Source organism: Falco cherrug, chromosome 2 (genome assembly GCF_023634085.1).
Source record: "Falco cherrug isolate bFalChe1 chromosome 2, bFalChe1.pri, whole genome shotgun sequence".
Taxonomy (NCBI): Eukaryota; Metazoa; Chordata; class Aves; order Falconiformes; family Falconidae; genus Falco; species Falco cherrug.
This window is the reverse complement of record NC_073698.1, coordinates 57,216,638-57,231,104: the sequence shown is the minus strand read 5'-3', so window position 1 is coordinate 57,231,104 and position 14,467 is coordinate 57,216,638. Positions and strand designations below refer to the sequence as shown.

General features: G+C 40.9%; 1 protein-coding gene across 6 annotated transcripts in view; it reads right to left on the bottom strand.

The window, feature by feature from the left end:
* Positions 1–14,467, bottom strand: part of FARP1 (FERM, ARH/RhoGEF and pleckstrin domain protein 1) — a 213,179-nt gene that overhangs the window by 58,299 nt on the left and 140,413 nt on the right. For all 6 annotated transcript variants that reach the window (XM_055703285.1, XM_027812230.2, XM_027812232.2 and 3 more), the window contains 4 exons: positions 9,935–10,039; positions 5,274–5,316; positions 4,096–4,174; positions 1,538–1,635 (listed from right to left, as the gene is read on the bottom strand). In XM_055703285.1, coding sequence (XP_055559260.1) covers positions 1,538–1,635; positions 4,096–4,174; positions 5,274–5,316; positions 9,935–10,039 — 325 coding nt within the window. The remainder of the gene's footprint in view (positions 1–1,537; positions 1,636–4,095; positions 4,175–5,273; positions 5,317–9,934; positions 10,040–14,467) is intronic.

The following is a 14,467-nucleotide window of genomic DNA, read 5'->3' as shown; positions in this document are numbered from 1 at the left end:
TACTTTAACAGAAACCCATTTGCTGTCATATTGTGATTTCATATAAATAACAATCTATAACACTGACATAAGCTTATATACATAATGTAAGGGCCTGTTGGAATCAGATATCCCCGATGGAAACTGCTCGTAGGCACAGCATCGATAAGACATACGATACCTAACCTGCATTCTCAATCTTTCCACTTTGCTATCATTACTCATCAGCTGTCTAGGTGGGGTTTTTTTTCTGTTGCAGACAAATACCTAATTTTATTTTATTTTTTTTGCTACTGAATAATAAATTAGAGAGAAAATAAATACAAAAAGCAGCTGTGTGGGTAAGATACAGCTACAGATTCTTAACACAGAAACTAGCTTAAGTGAGGGAAGAACTACAGTTGGCATGCCGGACACCATAGTGGAAAAAACTAAAAAACACAAAAATTTTGCTAGCCAAGGATTTTATTTTTTTTAAGTCTGTGCCGCAAAAATACTCAGTTTTAATATGGTATGAGGACTACAGGTTTCACAGAGGCTGCTGTACAGCTTCTTATTGCTAGTCAGTCACACTGGGAAATGATGACCATGGCAAATAGAAAGTAGGGAAAAACCACTTAGTAGCATGTATAATGGTCATAATAGACCATTGTTTTTGAATGGTCATTGTACAGTTCAGTATTGCATATTTCCACTGAAATGATGTTCTATGGAACATAAAGCAGAGCAGCAATCGATGAGAAACTGCCCTAACACTCAGACTATGACAAAAGATCATGAGATTTATCTATTCATCACTAAAGAGCTTCTGAATGTCTTTGTTGACTGTAATTTCCATAGAACATCATTTCAGTGGAAATATGCAATACTGAACTGTACAATGACCATTCAAAAACAATGGTCTATTATGACCATTATACATGCTACTAAGTGGTTTTTCCCTAATGTTATTCCTAAGATCAGTATCCATAAAGTCTTAAAATGGAAATATACACTGCCTTTCAAGTGATCTGGAAGTTAAAAGAATCTTTAATGTGATGAACAAAGTTAATGCATTATTCTACTAAACAATGTTATTGTGCATACTTTGCAATTTAAAATAAATAAATAAATTAAAATCTGTTGCTTTTTAATTCCCTATCAGTTTCATCTTGGGACTGTGATTTATTCTGGCATGCTAAGCATGTTTATTTACTACATTCTCTAGACAGCATACAGATCTCCAGGAATCTGAATGCTCTGCTGACATGATACAAAGTATAATAAAACAGGAATTCAGAAGAATTCAACCTGTTTGCCACCGCATGCAAAGTCTATCGTTTAGGTGATCCTGGGCAGACTAAATGGCAGTGCTTTAAAAATGCAAATCCAGTGCCCAGGAGCTCTTTATTTGAAAGAGTAAATTACCTGTATTTGAATGACATTATGCAGAAATACAGTAAATTGTCCATATGGCTTAAACCTTTCCCTATGGCAGGTACTAACAGGTAACCCTGCAAAGCATGTCCAATTAATCAATCTCTTTATCCTCCTGGAAAGAACTAAAAAGGGAACTTACACTGTACTATGTGTGAGATTAAGAGGGCAGTGCTGGTATCATTACATGTTAATCTTCCCTGTGCCAGGTCCTGCTTCACTTGCAACGCAAATAGGTACCTGCAAAACAAAAGTGAACAGAGTTACACAGAACATGAGGGAAAGAGGGAAAGGTATTTGAAAGCCAACTCTGATTTTCACTGCATGTTCCTTTCACTTTTTGGAATCTATAGAATTGATTTGAATTTTGTAAGTTTAGAACCTAAATAAAACATGAAAGATACTGTATTACAGCCATTAGTCTTACATGGTGGCTGCTTTCAGAACCAAGATCTCTCTCTGCCCCCACCCTTCCCTCCCTCCGAACCAGAGCAATGACGTATGACAGTGGAAACAAATGTGACAGCTATTAAGAGCTCAGCAACTGCACAGCAAGCAGCACTATTCAGTGGAGCTGCCTGTAACTACAAAGACATGACAGATAAACCAGGGATTTAGTTATCAGTTAGCGTTTGTAGGATACAAGGAGAACTCTAAATTTCCACCTTGCTCCTCATTTCTAGGTGAGTGCCAAGACCATGATCAAGCAAATCTAGCTAGTTGACACTTCTGTGGCCCCATTACCTGCACTGCCTGTGCACCAGCCACTTTTAGCGTTGCCTCCAAACCTTCTCAGCCATGGAGGGCAATTTACACTGACGGTTTAAGTGTAGAGACAACATAAGTACATGACATTATTTCAACACTTAAATTTCTTCTAGTTTCAACAGGAATTGAAATTGCTTAGTTCCACACAGCATTAAATATTTCCCTAGAAAAAAAAATGAGCTAGTAGTAGCCATTTCTCTTACAGCTGGTATGAACCTGAACCTTAACAAGCCTTCCAAAGACTGCAGCTACTCTGGAGAACCCACACTAGGATCTTAATAGTTTTTAATAAGACTAGATTTTAAGAGGTTCAGTGAAAAGCTCTCATTTGAACAGTGAGTTTCTGAATGAGGAGAGGTAGATAAATTAAATGAAAAGCACAAGTTGATTTGAAGGGTATGGAAACATACACAGCACATGAAATAATACAGCAGATCTAAACAATGCCCTTTTGAAACCTGCAGACACCTGCCTACCCATACAAAATTCACCCTAGTAGAAAAACATAGCACAAAAGTGTGGTATTCTCTGCTTCTTGAAGTGATAAAGCTGTTCCCTGTGGATTTGCTTTCACATCCTACACTCTGCTGTGTGCATATATTCAAGTTCCCTAGCATACACATTTAAAATCTAACTGAAAAAGTCATTAGGATTCAGGAACACGTCTCGAGGTGCAAAGAGAGATCACCAAAAATCAGTTTACAGTTTACATACTAAACAACTGATCTGCAGAATATCTATTTGGAAACAGAAATGTTTCATTAGTAACATCACATCATGAGTTTTCATTCAGCCCTTTACTGTTTTTACTCAGTCTTTCAAGTAAATATTCCTTCTTCCTACCCAACTTTTCTACTTTTCTCTGTCCAGGCCAGCAAGAGATATCAATAATTTCTTTTTTTCCATTCCATTGCTCTATTTCCAAAATAAAAGAAGACAGAATATCACAAAGGTGGACTTGTTCTTTATAAAGCAGGTCATAAGGACACAAGAACTCTTTGTAAAAGAGACCTTCATCTTGTGGGAAGACCGAAAATAAAAACTAATCATGAAAATATCAAATCAGAATGGAAAAATGAAGAAATAATAGTAATATTGTAGATCAGAAAGAGTTGAAAAGTTGCAGTGAAGAAATACCGGAAGAAAACATTTCTGACAATAGAGGAAGGACCTTTCAATAAGGAAGAACCTTAGTAAGTCCCTGATATACATGTTTACTCACAGAGAAATATGACTTTTTATGCCAATGCAGCGTGAAATTCAGACCTCAAATGAACTTTTTGAAATGTGCTAAAAATAAAAGCACCTTTAAGGTACTCTTTCTGCATATATGTGTACCTTTCCCTACCTTCCTCTTACTTTTCATGTTATTCCCTCTCCGTTTCTCCATCTCTAAAGTCACACTTCCACCTTTGTGCAAACCTTTGGCATTTGAGTTAGGTATAATAACAGAGTCCAACACTGCTGCAACTCAGCAGTTCAGGCAAAACAATTCTCTCCCAAATGAGGGTGCAGAGTTGTACATGTTCCTCAGCAGAGGAGCTCCCCAAAGTACCAACACATGCTTTAGTCACAGAATCACAGAATGGTTGGGGTTGGAAGGGACCTTTGGAGATCATCTTGTCCAACCCCCTGCTAAAGCAGGTTCTCCTAAAGCAGGTTGCACAGAGTCACGTCCAGGCAGGTTTTGAACACCTCCAGAGAAGGAGACCCCACAGCCTCCTCGGGCAGCCTGTGCCAGTGCTCTGTCATCCTTGAGGTAAAGAGTTTTTTCCTCATATTCAGGTGGAACTTCCTGTGTCTCAGTTTGTGCCCATTGCCCCTTAATACTAAGAGGCAGCCATTAATCCTCACCCTATCATCTCAAATTCCATGTTCTGCCCTCTGTCCACCAGAGATTTAATAAGAAAACACAGACATGCAGCTACTAACCTTGTCAGTTCCTCCTGCAGCTGAGCGTGGTCAGGTGGGAAGAATTTTACTACAAATTTTACAACAACATGCTTCGGTCCTAGGGGAAATGTCAAAGGAAGTTAGTGAACATCAGTAACATGCTGGCCAAATTTTATTACACAGAATGATGTACAGATGATTCACGGAACCCACAGTGCGTACATACATGCTAACCTGTCCTTTGTTAGTATTCAGGTTACTTAGAGATTGCACAATAAAATTTACACACAGTAAAAAAGAAAAGGAACTGGTCAAGGGATACTCTGCCAAAATTGAGTCTGCTTTTAGTAATTACATCAGTTGATCCAATAAAATGTGTTATGTCTGTTTATTTTCCTTGCTTCAGGACAGGAGGGAACTAAAATACACTCTATTTTTCAAGTCCACTAGCAAATTACTATTTCTGTTTTAACAGCAGCACATTTGTTCTGACCCTCACAAGTACAACCAGTAACAAAAGGACCAATGCATCTCTTTCGTAAGGGATACTTGCTAGAGCATACACTCAGACTAATGACCAGAGAGGCACCTAGGAAAACTTAAGCTCAACAGCAAAGCTCAGTAAGTGAAGAACTTTGCTGATATTTGACAGAGAAACAAATTGCCAAAACCTTTCCTGTTCAATTCTACTTTTCCAAAAGCTGACGGCTATTTACAGTTTCCTGTCTTTCCTGCCACAACCTTCCCTGACGGCCTTAACCGGACTGTTTCCTCCTCTTGGTCTCAGACAGTTCCAAGTACTGCATCAATGGCCCATACAGCTGTAATATATTTGCTGGCTCCTTCCCAGTAATAACGTCTTCCCGCTCATTTTCTTTTATCCTGATTACCGCTACCTGTTGGCAATGTATGCTTCCTTTAGTCCTTCTTTTACCGCACTCTTTTTCTCCTCTAAAAAAATGTTCCTCCATTGCCACCACTGCCTCTTCTAGTGACTGACTAAACCTCAGCCTCCTACTGAGGCTTCCCCTTCATATGTTCACGTGATGATAATTCCACGGAATGCACAGTACATCTTTCAAGCATAGACCAGAAATTAAAAATAATGCAAACAAAATTCAACAAAGTTGAAAAGATAAAGATCCTGACTGACAGAGCCCTAACTTACTTCGGTGCTCTCAGAGCGACAAAATAAATAACAGCAAGTAAGTACTTACTTCTTATCTGCTTCATAATAGGCTTCAAAAGATCAAGCCACACCTGGAAGCAAAAGAAGGTAGTGTTACCATTTCTTGAACAAACTACCACCTGCAGAGGAGCATTTTCATTGCACTACTTAGATTATCAGTTACTTATTTTATTTTTTCCACTGTGGTCATCATGCTCTTCCCAATTATACCTAGCATGCTTTCTCCCCGAGACTCTGGAAGATGCTCAGGAAACGTCACTGTTAATGGGGCTGTCCCTGTGGCACAGCTTTTGAAGCAGTACAGATTCAGAGCTAGGGAGCAGTGAGGAAATCTCCCCCTCACTTGTCTCAGATACCAACAATCAATTAGAGCATATTTGTTCAGAAGCCATTCATTTTCTGAAAGAACTGAAACAAGGAGTTCAACAAAAGACAGTCCTCTGCTATCATTGTGGTCCTCACCCTAATTAATCTTGAGAAAGGCAGGTGAAAGGGGCTGGTGCATGCCTTTGAGCGGGGAACACTGGGCAAAAAGAGAAATGAGAAGGTGACAACTTCCCAGTTTTGGGGACCCAACAGGAGTCCTACTGTGATGCCTGGGCATAAAAGTGGAGCTGCCTTGCTTGGTCCCATGGAGGAGTTTCACCACCACCACGGCCTGGGGGAGGAATGTCCCCTCAGGCCAAGGGTGCAAGGCAGACAACAGCGCAGACCGTGGGTGGATGGAAGCTTCCTTCCAAGCTGTGTAACATTTTCTCTTTTCTATAAACCTGGGAAGCTTTCTTAACCTGCCCAGGCTTTCTTAATTGGGAGCAGTGTAACTTCTGCACATGGTTCACTTTAACCTGTTTTTTAACAGCCTGATTTTCAGGACAGTGCATTGGTCTTTCCTCCAGCTTTCATAAAACAAGCAGTAGGTGGAAATACAGTTTTCAGAACCCCTGTTCTGCAGTCTCAGTCAGAAGGGCCTGGGCAAAATGTTATGGAAAGCCAAGGGACAATCACACAGAAGGTAGAAGCCAGGTGACCTGCAGAGCCCGGAGAAGTGCAACAGCTGACAGTCCTCAGCCGGTAATTACCTATGCTCAAGATTTGTATTTTGTTGTCTCAGTAAATTGCACAGAGCATCCCTTGGAGACACCTGGAATTTGTGGAGGAACATCCTACAACCATCACAAAGGTTAAAGCCATTAAAAAACAAATTAACTGAGTCTTCCTCTAGAAAAAGAATATATATTGAAATGGAAACTTCTTTGACCTTTAATAATTTTAGATTATGCAGCGACCGAAACACACTCAAAATACCCATTTTAGAAAATCACCCAAGAAGCCAAACAGGAACAGGCCTGATGCTGTTTGCCATTTTCATCATTACTAATGTGAGTGCTTCCAATTAGCAAAGACCTCACGTTCCTGCCCTTTCACACCCACTAATGTTTTTCAATGGAATTCTATTCGTGTTTCTTAAGTCTATGGAAGTATTTTTTCTTTTTTTTTTTTCTTTTTCTGGAAGGGCTAAATAAACTTGATTATCCAAGAATAGGAACACAGTGTTTATCACATGTTAAACGGGTTCTGACACTTTTTGGCTTTTCAGGAAAACTGTTTTGTTTCAGAAAGTTGGCATGTACCTAATCTGCAACAAAGGTCAGGGACTTTGCCAAGTTTAGTGGCAAAACAACAACAAAAAAATCTTGAATATGAAACAGCCAGTTTACAAGGACATGGGAGTAATGTATTTTACTTGACACAAAACAAAACACAAAAAACTAAACCTGCCCCACCCCCCAAAAAAAAAACCACACCCAACTTCTCTGTCTCTCCAGAGGGAGTTTATGGTACAGAAGGACACAAGTGTGTCATTCCTTTTTCCACTTTCCCAATCATCCTACAGGCAAGTTGCAACATCCTTGACCAGACCACTCGATACTAAGAAATGTGTGTATTGAACATGCGTAGGGAGAAAGGTGGGGCAAAACAAAGACCTTACCACTACCACCAAACCCAAGCAATCAAATCTTTTGCATCATGCAACTCCCACACTGTATCTAAACACAGCCAATCTGAGACTGGTTTATAACCTGAAAATGAAAAATAATGTGAGGATTCAATTAAGATTCATGTTTTCAATTTTCTCTGGAACTACAAAGGCTAGATAATTTATTTTTTAAACGAAGTCTGGCATTCTGCAGTAGTAACCCCATTTCAGCAGCTGGAGAACTGGGGCAGACATCAAGTGTGATGAACCACTGTGAAACCCCAGGCTTTGCAACCGTGCCTCGCTTCTCCTTGTCCCAGCAGGAAGTGCAGCCCTCAGACCCTCCACATTCATCTCCCATGCAGATCTTGTCTGCTATAAGCATGGCATGCTTGAATGTATACAGCTGTCAGGCATCTTGACATACAACTATCAATGTTACACATGAGGTTTGGAGCCTTGCATTTTGAAACAAACACAGCTGAACTGTGGATGTATGACTTCACGTATATGTGATTACATCCAAATAAATATGTTCTAAATATTTATTTTTCCTTTATATTGCACTCTGTGTTGGAAAAGCAACTCATTCTCTTGAGGTGACATGAATGCAAAATACACGTCTGTGTTTTATTTCTCAGACACACCATTAACCACAATTTTTTTATTTGCACAATGCTTGCATTCTACATTATGGCCGTTATGAAGCTTGGAAAGTTTTAAATCCCACAAGAAAATTCACCTCAGCTGCATCATATAAACTAGTTACTAAAATTTAAGTGTAAATGTTACTCTCAGAGCGCTGCTCCACATTGAAACAACGATTCATAATCAAACCTCCTGCTTCAGAGTTTCTGCAAGTTGCTTTTAGGTGGTCAAAGGCATTACTTCCATCGAATGTCACCAATCTTGGAGCACAGCTTACCAGATATGGGCACGATTAGTGGATCTCCCCCTTTTTCAGAAGCAAAAGATTGGAACAACTAGCAGGAACACGGACCAATGCTCTCAGATAGTTGGCTAGCATCTCCTTTTGCAAGAGCAGGGGCCAGGTGAGTTACCATGCCTGATGCACAGATACATTTTCCTTCAGGTCAAACTGGCAATACCCTTAGGGGATTTTCTCCATCCTCCTCTTCATCAGAGCCCTGGTTTCCCCACTGTGATCATCTGAACATGTTTCCAGCCAGTCAATTCCTGTCATTGTGAGGGCCTCAGGCACTGGCAGCACCTCAATCTCTCCTGTGTTCTGCCTCAAGCAAATAAACCATTTTGTTTTCACAAGACTGAAAACCATAGTTTACTTCAGGTCTCTGAGCAAAATGCAGAGGGTCATCTATTTGAAACTTAGTGACCTGTGAAGTAGGGAAGGTTGATCAAATGACCATCTCTATTTCCTAGAAAATTAAAAAGCAACTGTATATGCAAAAGACGTTAGGATTTGTTTCAGCTTTACATCCATCCATCCATCAGAAATATCAGTATGTCATTATTAACATAGCTACATGGACCCTCTGCCGTAACAGTACTGTACAGTTGCACTGCTTTGAAGAGTTACGTTAAGCTCTCCAGTTACCTAAAGCACTAGCCAAGGATATCTGGCAGAATACCAAACTTTCTAGTAAACTCTGTTTCATGTAAATCCAGGAGCAAACTGTGAAGCAGATCACTTCTAAAGATCGATGTCAATTTTTTAAAATTTCCTCTTTAATTATAGTTAGCCTAAAACATTATGGCCACTACCATTCAGTTTTATTGTCTATGTAAGCCTGCACTAAGGTATGACAACAGATGACTGCAGCAGCAGATAAATGCTCTTTTGTTAAGAGATATTGATCCTTAGAGAAATTTTATATAGATGGACAGAAAATAGTTAGTTTTTTTTCTAATTGCCTAACGTCATCTCCTTTATGTCAGCCAGGCTACAGGTGCAGAATTCACTGAACAGGCAAGAAATCCAGTATACACTAGAATGTACTGGTCAAACAATCCAGATAACTAGCACACATGCCAGTAGGTCAACACAGTAAGTCTGAAGTAAAACAAACTTCAGAAAAAGACCTTAGAGGCTGAGAAATCATTAGCCTTTGACCTTCTCTGCTATATGATACTGTTTCCACCCTAGAAGTATTAGTGCACTGCCCAAATGTTGCCAGCAGCTTTTCTCAGAGTCCAAAGTGTCAGGACTAGGACACCTGCCTGTGCCACACAGCTCCACAGACAGGACTTTCGTCAATTTATTTGGGTTTTTTGGTTTTGAGCTCCTTTTTATTAATCTTTTGATATTTCATCTATCAATTGTCTTGTTCCATGATGCTTTTCTTGGAACTGTGTCACAATCATCGCAACTTCTCTGTCTGCAGAAAAAGATTATTTCTGCACTCCAAATTAAGCAGGACTGTAAAATCAGAGTTGAGAATCTGCAACAGTCCATCCTTTTGACTTCTCTACTGCAACTGATAAAGATAAAATGTTTTTCCAACTTGTGTCTAAATTGGTTGTTACTTTCAACACAGATGAAATCTGACAGGAGTAATTGGGTTTTAAAAACATTTCTTCAACTCCAGCAGGCAAGAACATTTTTTAAAAAAACAACTGGGTTTTTTTTTTGGAGATAGTGGATTAAATATATCTTATAAGCAAGCAGCGGAAGGACAGAATACAGTATGTATGTAGATGAAAACCAGCTGAAAATTAATCCTTTTACATACCATCATCTTTTTATGATCTGGAAATTCAAGGCCAAAATAGTCTCCTTCAACAAGATTCAGGTGGTTGCAAACAGCATCATGCAAAACTTTCCCCGGAGCTCTTTGCTGTAACAAGAGAACAAAGCCTAAGGTTACAAAGATGCTTTTAATTAGTGGCAGAAAAATTATTATGCTAAGAAATTGTCCAGCAAACACCACTGTCAAAACAGTTTACAAGATCAGTGGATATTCCAACTATACCCACAGGGTAGTTGACAATAATTACACTGGTTTTAAAGCTACAGAAAATATCCCTCCACTCCTGAATCGCAGCTCAGAATCCATCCTTAGCACTTTTTTTTTTTTTTTTTTTTTTAAGGAAAAAATAGAAGAGGTAAATGAGGGGGATGTAGGATATAGTTTTCTTATGTCAGCCAAGACTAATTTCTAGTGTGAGTTTCACAAGATAGCTACTTCAACCCATGGCCCTTCAAGCCACATCAGGTGGTGCTGTGCATGTCTGTGCACAACATACTGAAACAAAAACATTCACTGACAGACCAGTCACACAAAACTCAAGGGTCTGAGGGTTTGCTGGATGCCACTTGATACACAACAGGCTCAGGTCCTGGGTTCTGACTTCATATGGGCTTATCTTGAGTCTCCTGCTGTGAGGCATTGAGGCTGGTCGAGGCCCATCCATGCTACCCTAACAGAGTTGTCAAGCAATTTGGAGGAGCCAAGAGCAAGCACTTCCTTCCACACACTGCAAGCATTGCCTCTATAAAGACCAGATGTTCTAGCCCAATATTAGCTCCCAGAGCTGCCGCTTTGCCAATTGTAAGGATTCTTCTTATCAGCACATCAGTTAAATCCACACCTGCAGCAAATACTGTAAATTACAGCTCACCAGCAAGTCTTCAGCAAAAAACACAGTTTCTGCATAAAAAGGCCAATCACTGAAATCAAATATTTTTGTTCCTTGGACAAATGTACCTATTTTAAATCAAGAGGCCCTGAAACACAGATCTCTGCTCACTTCAGAACAAATAATAACCCATGAAAGCTGCACAAACTCGTGCTACAAGAAACCTGTTGCACCCTGGACAAGTGCCCTTGCACTCAACCAATAGATCGTCCCTTTCCCTTTCTGCCCAGTAAATAATTACTAGAGCAAAATAATGCAGCAGTAACACAGTGAAGAACAGAAAACCGTTAGAGGTGGGAGTTTGGCTGACCTGGCTCAAATCTGAGCCTGAGCGCAGGTCCTGGCATCTCCAGGCAGTGCCCATACCAAGAGGCTACTTGCAAGTGGGCAGCTGCTCCCACCTCCTCCCTGATGTGTCACCATGCATTTTGGTCTCTGTTTCACTGGGATAACCAAAAATAAATCTCCAGGTTTTTTCCGCCTGGGGTAACACTTGGTTTTCAGCCACAGCCCAAAGTTCAAAGCATCTTTCCAAAGGCAATTTATCTAACATTGTCTAATAGGAATTGTGAAAAGTAAAAGTAAACATCCAGTAGCGAAGCTTGCACCAGAGAAACCAAGAGGATGTTTTTCTAGGGAAAGCACAGGATGTATATGCCACCACAGCAGCGCCATCACCCTGTGATGCAGGACCTGATCACCAAACCCTTCAGTGCTGGCTGGTTTTGAAAGTCAGAAGGGAAAAGCCAAGTGCACCTCCCCAGGAACCTGCTGAGCAGGTTTTTGCCCAACATACTCCCAATGCTAACAGACCTATGCCACCAGGAAGCACGTTCACTTAGATTATTTTATTAACTGTTTGTTAATGTTAGCTGTAGCAAACATTAGCCTCATGAATACTGTCAGAAAACACATCAAGAAAACTTGCAGATAGAAGTACTGTGTTGGTTTTTTTTAAGCATTCATCATAACCAACCATGCAGTAACTAAAACAATTCATACCAAAAGGCCAAATAAGAGGATACAGAAGGTGAAGAAAATAGACATCTGTTTTTCTAGACAGAGGACTTTTGATCTGACATACTGCCATCCAAAATAAGTCTCAAGAGCAAATATATTTGAATACACTCACTCCATGTTCTCCAGCTTCATCAAACCAAAAGCATCGCCAATGACCACCACCCCACCTGTGCCAGCCACCGTGTCTTGTGTGCCAGTCCTAAAAGAAAGCGCCCCATGTTTTCCACTCCAGCTATTGCTATACACAGGCACTTTCAAACACACATCGTCTCATAATGAAAGAGCATCCCAGTAAGTACATTTTGTTGGAAGCAACAGAATAATACTAAAAAAATATCAGATTGAGCGTAATAATGATATTAGTTTATTGCTCTGAAAATACACCTATAAATGATTTAGAAACTTCAGGCAAATGTTCCTGCTCACAGATTAGTCTCAGGCCTCCACAGTTTGGCTGGGGCCCCTAAAGAGTGGAAGGATGTGTTTATTAGCCACCCTCGCAGCTAGAGGTGGAGGATACTTGCTTTTGTCCTCATGCAAAACCAGAAAAATGGAAACGTGCTTGTGCATATGTATGCATATGTCTTACCATAGTACCTGATGGATTCCTGTCTGACAACGACCAAACTTTACTGTTGCTCCCAGAAAAAAAAAAAGGTGTCTCTGGGAGTGTGGAGATTTTTGACCAACAGGAAAAAAAGGCAGAGAGCCCACCTGTGTTACCACACCACCCAAGGTTACCTGAGGACAACAAGCCTGTCTGATCTCAGACCATGAGTAAGAGTATCTGATTAAAACCTACTGAGCGCTTTCATGAAGGTTTTGTTTGTTTTGGGTTTTTTTCTTACAGGCATTTAGACAATGGAATGGCAGTCTCGTAGCATTTATGTCACTTGGCATTTCCTCCAGAATGTGCCTCGGTAACATGAAATGCTTCTTACTCAAGTATTTGTAAATAAGATTATTATTCTAAACGTTTTAGCTTTGATCAGTCTACCTCAAAACAAAATCTGACAGATTATTCAAGCAAAACACTGTGTATATAAAATCTGCTGAGATATAAAGCCTGATGACACTTGAGTCTTGCAGGACCAGAGGACAAGTACAACATACACAAAAGCAGGAACTCTCAGGTCTCACAGAGACGTTGATTCAGTGCAGTTCCATGACATCCCTACTAAAAAATTCAAACACAGTAAATTAAAATCTCAGTCTGCTGAAGTATGGAAGGAAACCCGCAGTCTCTCAGGGCACAGCAAACACGATCTGACAGAGGAAGCATTCAGAGTGAGTGTGCCACACCAGTGACATCATCTGTAGCCAACGGTCGTGCCTGACTTGGTTGTGGTTACAAGGCCTGTGGGACAACCTTTCCCACGGAACTTGGAAAGCGTTTTCCAACCATCAAGTGTGGCCCTGCTGCCACACCTCAGACAACAAGTACTTGGCAAGCTTCATCAGCTCCCGTCCCACAGTCCTGTGGCTGCACCCATGTCCCATGAGCCAGAGCGTGGACCCCTTCCCCACTCCATGCCAGCAGTGGTCTGACCCATGGGGGCCCGTAAGTACCCCAACAAAATAGCTATGCATGCGTGCAAGGTGGCAGGGTAGGGAAAGGCTGCGCTACAGCCTACACTATAAGAGGGCCTTTCCCTGCTACAGTGAGATAGCACAGGCCCATTACATGACCGTCATGCAAAATCTCATACACTGGCATGAGGGAAGGTCTTCAATGCAGCCAGACATGGAGGACGTCGGAAAGGAGAGCCAGGAGAGCTATATCCTGCTCTCCCTGAGCATCATCAGATGACAGCTTGCACTAGGGAAAGGAAGAACTGACCCAAAGGTGAAGATCAAAGGAGAAGGAGGAGGTATGCAAGTGGGATATTGACGTGGAAGCTGCCACAATGGATGTTGGTGGCAAGACTGTACCTCCAGACCATTCCCCACCGCAGATGCCACACTGTAAGGTAGTGAGGGAAAGTGAACAGGAGGGTACGGTATGCTGGTGGAAGGTCACATGTTAACACCCAGGGGTGGGAAGCTGCTGCAGCAGGTAGCAGTCCCCTGCTCTCACTTCTGTTAACAGCCAGATTCTTGTATCATCAGTGAAGAAATACTGCAGCTCCAGAGGGCAATTCTTCCTACCCCGCCTGAGCACACTGGCAACGAACTTTTCCTCAGCAATACAGTTGTACTCTTTTACTTTTGATGATGAGGAGCCCAGACACCTGTGTTATAGGGTTCGTTTTAGATTAGATGAATCCCTGCTGTACTGACAGCAGGGAATTACTATTATTCTCTTGAGATGGTATTTAGTTACACCAAAATAACAGTATAAATTTATTGCAGTGAAAAGAAGCCCCCTGATTTCCAGGTACACATCCTTATTGCTTAATGCATTTTGAACTGGCCTTTCATTTAGATCTGTGAAATCACATTTTAAAAGTCACTTTCCATTTTCAGCGAACGCCAGGTCACTAAGTTCTGAATTATGAATAATGTGCATCACCACATTTAGCTGCAAGCTGTGAAGATACCCACTCAAAGTAGCCTGCTTTACGCGTTATGCATTCAACATTTGCTGTCTGCTCATTATTTCAGTC